Raw genomic sequence first — 10342 nt, forward strand, 5'->3', positions numbered from 1 at the left:
CTTGTTTAGTTACCCATCATGATGGAGTGCTTGTTTAGTTACCCATCATGATAGTGCTTGTTTAGTTACCCATCATGATGGAGTGCTTGTTTAGTTACCCATCATGATGGAGTGCTTGTTTAGTTACCCATCATGATAGTGCTTGTTTAGTTACCCATCATGATGGAGTGCTTGTTTAGTTACCCATCATGATGGAGTGCTTGTTTAGTTACCCATCATGATAGTGCTTGTTTAGTTACCCATCATGATGGAGTGCTTGTTTAGTTACCCATCATGATAGTGCTTGTTTAGTTACCCATCATGATGGAGTGCTTGTTTAGTTACCCATCATGATAGTGCTTGTTTAGCTACCCATCATGATAGTGCTTGTTTAGCTACCCATCATGATGGAGTGCTTGTTTAGCTACCCATCATGATAGTGCTTGTTTAGTTACCCATCATGATGGAGTGCTTGTTTAGTTACCCATCATGATAGTGCTTGTTTAGTTACCCATCATGATAGTGCTTGTTTAGTTACCCATCATGATAGTGCTTGTTTAGTTACCCATCATGATAGTGCTTGTTTAGTTACCCATCATGATGGAGTGCTTGTTTAGTTACCCATCATGATGGAGTGCTTGTTTAGTTACCCATCATGATGGTGCTTGTTTAGCTACCCATCATGATAGTGCTTGTTTAGTTACCCATCATGATGGAGTGCTTGTTTAGCTACCCATCATGATAGTGCTTGTTTAGTTACCCATCATGATAGTGCTTGTTTAGTTACCCATCATGATAGTGCTTGTTTAGCTACCCATCATGATGGAGTGCTTGTTTAGTTACCCATCATGATAGTGCTTGTTTAGCTACCCATCATGATAGTGCTTGTTTAGCTACCCATCATGATGGAGTGCTTGTTTAGTTACCCATCATGATAGTGCTTGTTTAGTTACCCATCATGATGGAGTGCTTGTTTAGTTACCCATCATGATAGTGCGTGTTTAGCTACCCATCATGATAGTGCTTGTTTAGTTACCCATCATGATGGAGTGCTTGTTTAGTTACCCATCATGATAGTGCTTGTTTAGTTACCCATCATGATGGAGTGCTTGTTTAGTTACCCATCATGATAGTGCTTGTTTAGCTACCCATCATGATAGTGCTTGTTTAGTTACCCATCATGATGGAGTGCTTGTTTAGTTACCCATCATGATAGTGCGTGTTTAGTTACCCATCATGATGGAGTGCTTTTTTAGTTACCCATCATGATAGTGCTTGTTTAGCTACCCATCATGATAGTGCTTGTTTAGCTACCCATCATGATGGAGTGCTTGTTTAGTTACCCGTCATGATAGTGCTTGTTTAGTTACCCATCATGATAGTGCTTGTTTAGTTACCCATCATGATGGAGTGCTTGTTTAGTTACCCATCATGATAGTGCTTGTTTAGTTACCCATCATGATGGAGTGCTTGTTTAGTTACCCATCATGATGGAGTGCTTGTTTAGTTACCCATCATGATAGTGCTTGTTTAGTTACCCATCATGATGGAGTGCTTGTTTAGTTACCCATCATGATGGAGTGCTTGTTTAGTTACCCATCATGATAGTGCTTGTTTAGTTACCCATCATGATGGAGTGCTTGTTTAGTTACCCATCATGATAGTGCTTGTTTAGTTACCCATCATGATGGAGTGCTTGTTTAGTTACCCATCATGATAGTGCTTGTTTAGCTACCCATCATGATAGTGCTTGTTTAGCTACCCATCATGATGGAGTGCTTGTTTAGCTACCCATCATGATAGTGCTTGTTTAGTTACCCATCATGATGGAGTGCTTGTTTAGTTACCCATCATGATAGTGCTTGTTTAGTTACCCATCATGATAGTGCTTGTTTAGTTACCCATCATGATAGTGCTTGTTTAGTTACCCATCATGATAGTGCTTGTTTAGTTACCCATCATGATGGAGTGCTTGTTTAGTTACCCATCATGATGGAGTGCTTGTTTAGTTACCCATCATGATGGTGCTTGTTTAGCTACCCATCATGATAGTGCTTGTTTAGTTACCCATCATGATGGAGTGCTTGTTTAGCTACCCATCATGATAGTGCTTGTTTAGTTACCCATCATGATAGTGCTTGTTTAGTTACCCATCATGATAGTGCTTGTTTAGCTACCCATCATGATGGAGTGCTTGTTTAGTTACCCATCATGATAGTGCTTGTTTAGCTACCCATCATGATAGTGCTTGTTTAGTTACCCATCATGATAGTGCTTGTTTAGTTACCCATCATGATAGTGCGTGTTTAGTTACCCATCATGATGGAGTGCTTGTTTAGTTACCCATCATGATAGTGCTTGTTTAGCTACCCATCATGATGGAGTGCTTGTTTAGCTACCCATCATGATAGTGCTTGTTTAGTTACCCATCATGATGGAGTGCTTGTTTAGTTACCCATCTGACCTTGTTTCCTTTCTGTCATCCTGTGAACCCTGTATAGCTCGTGGCTATATTTTATTTCATTATTTTATGACGTGAAGCACTATTTTAATAGTATTGAAAAGTGCTAAACAAATAAAGTTATTATTATTAAGACTCTTTGCTGGTGTTTCCTTTATTCTGGCAGTTACCGGTATATTTCCACACTATGATGTTGGAATAATACTGTGACATTGTGAACATTATGATAATGCCCTTTTAGTGTAAGAGCTGTCTGAAAAGACTGCCTGAAATGTCAGCATGATTGCCTGGTGACATCACCAATAGTTAATTGACCAGTAGCGAGAGTTTGCCCTCCTCTCTCCTCTCTGCCAATAGCAGCTAGTTTTCAGGTTGCACGTCCCTCCCATTAGGCCCGTCTCTCAGACCACTATCAGACAGTCTTGCTTGAGAAATCTCATTTGTTTTTCTTCTTTTTTAATTGAAAACAATCACAGTAAGGTACTTAATTGTTACCCAGAAATGATTTGATATTGATATAAGAAAAAATAAAATGTCTTCATTTGGACCTAATAAGATAATACCCTGCTACTCCACCAGGAGTAATAACATGTTAACTCTTAAGACAATTACAGCCTGTCACGTCTTGACCAGTAGAGGGTGTAGTTGGGTCAGGACGTGGCAGAAGGGAGTGTGTGTTTTATTGTTTCATTGATTTTGGCCGTGTGACTTCCAATCAGGCACAGCTGTAGAGGGTTGTGGTTGATTGGGAGTCACACATAAGTTGCCTACGTTTCCTTTGTGTTTCGTGGGTAATTGTTCTTGTCATTGTGGTTGCACCTGACAGGACTGTGTTGGCTGTCATTTTTATTTTTATTTTTTTGTAAATTGCATAGTGTTCGTGTAAATATGACGAACCCTAACTCCGCCGCATTTTGGTCCACTTCTTCCTCAGACAGCCGTTACACAGCCATTAAGAATACAGCAGAACAACAACAAAAAGTTAATTCCAGATTTATTCCAAAACAGAATGCATCCAAAAATATCATTTTAACCTGGGGACAGGGCCCAGGGTCTCAGTTGAAGAACATGACAAGAAGAACAGAAGGAAGTACAGTGTCTTATAAACAACTATCAACTTTATGATTACTCAATATTACTTATCAATACATTACGTCCATCAGCTGTTGTGCTTTAGATGAAAGTTGATCTAGGTAGGTCTGAAGAGTCCTAGTTAGGGAGTAGACAAGCAGAAAGGAGCAGAGATAGTGAGTGAATGCTCTCCTCTACATATTGTTGTTGGTCCACTCTCTCATTCCATTGTAGGCGTCACTTTGTTGCTTGGCGTTGGCCCCTGTGGTATTTTTCAGATAGCCCTGGAACTTGCTCTGGTCCCGACCACTCACCAGGTACTGGCCCAACATTTGGTCAGCCCTGGTAAAGACAAAACTGGGTAATTTACTGTTAAGTTCTGGTAAAGTTCCCAGAATGTTCTATATTTTCTAAACTAATTTTAAACAGCTTTAACTTCTGGTTGATGAAATCAACGTGTGTATGTCACATGCTTCCTAAACAACAGATGTAGACTAACAGTGAAAAACTTACTTACAGGCCTTTCCAAACAATGCAGAGAAAATAGAGAAATAATAGAAAAGTAATAACCCGTAATAATAAAAGTATTAATAAATACACAATGAGTAACAATAACTTGGCTTTATACACAGGATAAAAGCACAGAGTCGAAGTGAAGGGGTACGAGGTAATTGAGGTAGATATGTACATATAGGTAGGGGTAAAGTGACTAGACAACAGGATAGATAATAGACAGTAACAGCAGCGTATGAGATGAGTCAAAAAAGTTAGTTCAAAAAGGTTCAACGCAGAGAGTCCGGGTAGATATTTGGTTAACTATTTAACTAACTATTTAGCAGTCTTATGGATTGGGAATAGAAGCTGTCCTGTTGGTTCCACACTTGGTGCATCGGTACCGCTTGCCGTGCGGTAGCAGAGAGAACAGTCTATGACTTGGGTGGTTGGAGTCTGTGACAACTTTTAGGGCCTTCCTCTGACACCGCCTGGTATAAACGTCCTGGATGGCAGGGAGGTTGGCCCAACCCCCTGTAGCACCTTGCGGTCGGATGCCAAGCCGTGGCAGTAACAACAGGTGATGCAGCCAGTGAAGATGCTGTAGAACTTTTTGAGGATCTGATTGCCCATGCCAAATCTTTTCAGCCTCGGGAAGGGGAAGAGGCATTGTCATGCCCTCGTTATGACTGTATTGGTGTGTTTGGACCATGAAAGATACTAAGTGATGTGGACACCAAGGAACTTGAAACTTTCGACCCGCTCCACTACAGCCCCGTCGATGTGAATAAAGGTATGCTCGTCCCTCTGTTTCCTGTAGTCCACGATCAGCTCCTTTGTCTTGCTCACGTTGAGGGAGAGTTTGTTGTCCTGGCACCACACTGCCAGGTCTCTGACCTCCTCCTTATAGGCTGTCTCATCATCGTTGGTGATTAGGCCTCCCACCGTCGTCTCGTCAACAAACTTCATGATGGTGTTGGAGTCGTGTGTCAACAGTGAGTACAGGAGGGGACTAAGCACTCACCCCTGAGGGATCCTCATGTTGAGGGTCAGCATGGTGGATGTGTTGTTGTCTACTCTCAATAGTTTGGGGATGCCCATCAGTGATGTGTTGTTGTCTACTCTCACCAGCTTGTGGCGGCCCGTTATATGTAGTGCCTTGTAATGGCACCATAATGGCACCATATTCCTATGTAGTGCACCTACCTTGTAATGGCACCGTATTCCTATGCAGTGCACCTACCTGGTAATGGCACCGTATTCTTATGCAGTGTACCTACCTGGTAATGGCACCGTATTCCTATGTAGTGCACTTGCCTGTTAATGCCCTTCTCCTCTAGCCTGCGGCCCTGTACAGGTCCGATCCCAGGTACGTCCCTCACAGACCGGTTCCCCATCGGCTCAGAGACAAAGTTACGGTGCTTCTGAGAGGTGGTGGAGTATCCTGTAGGGACATGTAGGAACAATATGACAATGAGATGTGTGTATTTATGACTGTGTCTTATCAGTGGGTCAGTTTAGGTAGAACCTCAGATTACATTTCTCTAGGAGGGGAATCAGGAACCAGGAAACAGGAACTACCCTAATCTCTCATGGACACACGACGTAAATACTTCAATTTTAGGATAACAGAGATTAGGAACTATCCTAATCCCAACAGAGTTATACTCCTTGAGGTGAAAATACAGCACAAACAGATCTGGGAGGAAGTAAAACTACAACAGCTTGGGACATAAAGGGAGGGGCATTACAACATGGAGGGAGGGGCATTACAACATGGAGGGAGGGGCACTTCAACATGGAGGGAGGGGCACTACAACATGGAGGGAGGGGCATTACAACATGGAGGGAGGGGCACTACAACATGGAGGGAGGGGCATTACAACATGGAGGGAGGGGCACTTCAACATGGAGGGAGGGGCACTACAACATGGAGGGAGGGGCATTACAACATGGAGGGAGGGGCACTACAACATGGAGGGAGGGGCATTACAACATGGAGGGAGGGGCACTACAACATGGAGGGAGGGGCATTACAACATGGAGGGAGGGGCACTACAACATGGAGGGAGGGGCATTACAACATGGAGGGAGGGGCATTACAACATGGAGGGAGGGGCACTACAACATGGAGGGAGGGGCACTACAACATGGAGGGAGGGGCACTACAACATGGAGGGAGGGGCATTACAACATGGAGGGAGGGGCATTACAACGTGGAGGGAGGGGCATTACAACATGGAGGGAGGGGCACTACAACATGGAGGGAGGGGCACTACAACATGGAGGGAGGGGCACTACAACATGGAGGGAGGGGCATTACAACATGGAGGGAGGGGCATTACAACATGGAGGGAGGGGCACTACAACATGGAGGGAGGGGCACTACAACATGGAGGGAGGGGCACTACAACATGGAGGGAGGGGCATTACAACATGGAGGGAGGGGCACTACAACATGGAGGGAGGGGCACTACAACATGGAGGGAGGGGCATTACAACATGGAGGGAGGGGCATTACAACATGGAGGGAGGGGCATTACTACATGGAGGGAGGGGCATTACAAAATGGAGGGAGGGGCACAAGAACATGGAGGCAGGGGCATTACAACATGGAGGGAGGGGCATTACAACATGGAGGTAGGGGCATTACAACATGGAGGGAGGGGAACTTCAACATGGAGGGAGGGGCACTACAACATGGAGGGAGGGGCATTACAACATGGAGGGAGGGGCACTACAACATGGAGGGAGGAGCACTACAACATGGAGGGAGGGGCACTACAACATGGAGGGAGGGGCACTACAACATGGAGGGAGGGGCATTACAACATGGAGGGAGGGGCACTACAACGTGGATGGAGGGGCATTACAACATGGAGGGAGGGGCATTACAACATGGAGGGAGGGGCATTACTACATGGAGGGAGGGGCATTACAAAATGGAGGGAGGGGCACAAGAACATGGAGGGAGGGGCATTACAACATGGAGGGAGGGGCACTACAACAGGGTGGGAGGGGCACTACAACATGGAGGGAGGGGCACTATGGCACAGAGGGAGGGGCACTACAACATGGAGGGAGGGGCACTATGGCACAGAGGGAGGGGCATTACAACATGGAGGGAGGGGCACTATGGCACAGAGGGAGGGGCATTACAACATGGAGGGAGGGGCATTACAACATGGAGGGAGGGGCACTACAACATGGAGGGAGGGGCATTACAACATGGAGGGAGGGGCATTACAACATGGAGGGAGGGGCACTACAACATGGAGGGAGGAGCACTACAACATGGAGGGAGGGGCATTACAACATCGAGGGAGGGGCACTACAACATGGAGGGAGGGGCATTACAAAATGGAGGGAGGGGCACAAGAACATGGAGGGAGGGGCATTACAACATGGAGGGAGGGGCATTACAACATGGAGGGAGGGGCACTACAACATGGAGGGAGGGGCACTACAACGTGGAGGGAGGGGCATTACAACATGGAGGGAGGGGCACTACAACATGGAGGGAGGGGCATTACAACATGGAGGGAGGGGCATTACAACATGGAGGGAGGGGCACTACAACATGGAGGGAGGGGCACTACAACATGGAGGGAGGGGCACTACAACATGGAGGGAGGGGCATTACAACATGGAGGGAGGGGCACTACAACATGGAGGGAGGGGCACTACAACATGGAGGGAGGGGCACTACAACATGGAGGGTTATGATTCCATAACCGTTAGTTATTACATTATAAATGATTCCATAACCGTTAGTTATTATATTATAAATGATTCCATAACCGTTAGTTATTACATTATATATGATTCAATAACCGTTAGTTATTATATTATAAATGATTCCATAACCGTTAGTTATTACATTATATATGATTCAATAACCGTTAGTTATTATATTATAAATGATTCCATAACCGTTAGTTATTACATTATATATGATTCAATAACCGTTAGTTATTATATTATAAATGATTCCATAACCGTTAGTTATTACATTATATATGATTCAATAACTGTTAGTTATTATATATTATTCAATAACCGTTAGTTATATAAACTCTTTACACATGTTAACTTATTATAAATTGTTTCCAAATAATGACAGTATGGTTACAATACAGTGTTGTACAACTAAGCTACATCCTGCAAAGATATTTTATTTTCATTCTATTTTATTTGTATTACCCTCCAACCCTACCACCCCTCCCCCACTTGGAGCAAACTAGCGGACAACAACGCTTAGGCCTGTATTTCCAGCTTACACATACTGTATACATTTTATGGAAAAAGTCTAATTTACAATAGTTATATTGTGTTAGTTTTTACTCCTGTCCTTCCTCTACACCCTCAACCTCTCCCATATATTTCTGATATCCTTCCGGTTTGATTTCTATTTGCCATGTCTCCATCTGTGCTCTTTCACATACGTTCTTAACCTATATATGTTTTACGGACCCAGTATGTTTTACATTAGTTATGTTGTTGTTATTAGTTGTTCTTAGTCCCAAACATTTCCATTCAACCCCTCCCATCTATCTCTTAACACCATCCATATTGGATTTCTATTTGCCACATATTGTTCAACAGTGCAGTGATGTTTCACAAAAGTTTCTATTTTCATTGTTTCTACAGATTGTAAATTAAAGATAAACATTTTTTGCTAAAATAATTATAATATTATCGATCGATTGACTATGACTTTTCAGATCACCCAGTAGAGTGCTGTCTGCAGGGTTTGCTCCAGGTAAATATTACACTTCTTCAGCCATTCCTGGGCCTGTGACCAAAAACGAGCTACATATGGACAATACCAAAACATATTATCTAATGACTCTGCCTCCTCACAGCAGAGCGGGAAAGATTGTATCCCCCATATAAATAACATTAAATTGGTTGCAAGAATGTTGTATAATAATTTTTAAGAAAACATTCTAAGTTTTGAATCTGGCGTCGTTTTGAGTATCAGTTCATAAACTACTGTGGAATCGGTACGTCAAAAATCTCTTCCCAACTATTTTCCAATCTGTATGGCACGGCTGTCAATTTTTGGTTCCTTAAATGAAACTGGTGTACTTTTTTATTTATCACAATTTTCTTTAACCAATTACAGTCTTTAATGCCGACAGACAAGTTCCTTACATTTCCTCCTTCTACTTGCCTCCATTTTTGCGGTAAGGCTGCAATTAGTTGGTTGTAATTTTGAGTAGAGCAGACATTTCCATACGTTTTAGTTAGCTGCATGTGTGACATAACTCCACCAGTGGTATTTATGATATAATTTATGATGATTTTACCTTTTTTAAACATTCTTTCCAGAAATACTGTGATTTATCATTTAGTATTTTTGAGTTTAACCACAATATTTGTTGAATTATTTGTTCTGAATTTTCTTGTGGATTAAATTTAAATTGAAACCAACTTTCTATGGCTTGTTTTAAAAAATAGTGATTTTGGGGAGATGATTTCCTTTTAAAATAACTGAAAGTGAGACGTAATCTGAATAAAGGGAAAAATATCATTAGTCTTACCGTTCTTGTTTCCAGACATGGTTCAGGTGGAGGATGGAGAGATCAATAGAACTTTCTGAGGTGTCTCTCTGTTTCTGTCTGGATGGATGGAGAGTTCAGTTCAATATAACTTGCTGAGGTGTCTCTGTGTCTTCTGTTTTTCTGTCTGCTAGAGCTGTAGTCAAAACACTGTAGCCAACACTAGCAAAACATTTCCCAAAGGAAGCGTCATAGAACAAAAACAAGAGTTTCTATTGGACAAATTCATTCTGAAGGCCCCTCCCCCCGCGTTGTTTTTTTTGTTTCCTTTTTGTTTCCTAGTGACATTAGCTCCACCTCCTCCATTCAAACTGAACAGAAACTAATGGAAATGTTAAGTTTTGATTTCCTGAAGATGGGTGGGGCAAATGCAGCGTGTTTATAACAATCTACCAGAGTGGTGTGTGTGTGTGTGTGTGTGTGTGTGTTTCTGTCACACATTGAGTCTTAAATCTGCCTACTCTTAGTGAGTCTTGTGAGGTGACTGTAACTCAGAGATAAGGGAAGAATTATTACTAACTTCACAGAGAAAGTTGAAGACACCACAAAATAGCGATTCAAACTCAACATCTGGGCTAGAACACAAGACTAATTTATCTTCTCTCTCTCTCTCTCTCTCTCTCTCTCTATATATATATATATATATACAGATATATTTACATTATTTAATAATTTTTTATTTACTTAACCTTTATTTAACTAAGCAAGTCAGTTAAGAACAAATTCTTATTTACGCTGGCCCAAACCCGGACAACGCTGGGCCAATTGTGCGCCT

At 42.6% G+C, this 10342-nt stretch overlaps 1 protein-coding gene across 2 annotated transcripts; it reads right to left on the reverse strand.

The window, feature by feature from the left end:
- Positions 1–3417: 3417 nt before the first annotated feature.
- Positions 3418–9759, reverse strand: bafb (Barrier-to-autointegration factor B). 2 transcript variants are annotated; one of them, XM_014198390.3, is made up of 3 exons: positions 9550–9759; positions 5321–5447; positions 3418–3853 (listed from the first exon to the last, which is right to left on the reverse strand). In XM_014198390.3, the coding sequence occupies exons 1-3, from the start codon at positions 9566–9568 to the stop codon at positions 3706–3708; spliced, it is 294 nt and encodes a 97-aa protein (XP_014053865.1). In that variant the 5' UTR covers positions 9569–9759; the 3' UTR covers positions 3418–3705.
- Positions 9760–10342: the final 583 nt, after the last annotated feature.

The sequence above is a fragment of the Salmo salar genome, chromosome 04 (genome assembly GCF_965601325.2).
Source record: "Salmo salar chromosome 04, fSalSal1, whole genome shotgun sequence".
Taxonomy (NCBI): Eukaryota; Metazoa; Chordata; class Actinopteri; order Salmoniformes; family Salmonidae; genus Salmo; species Salmo salar.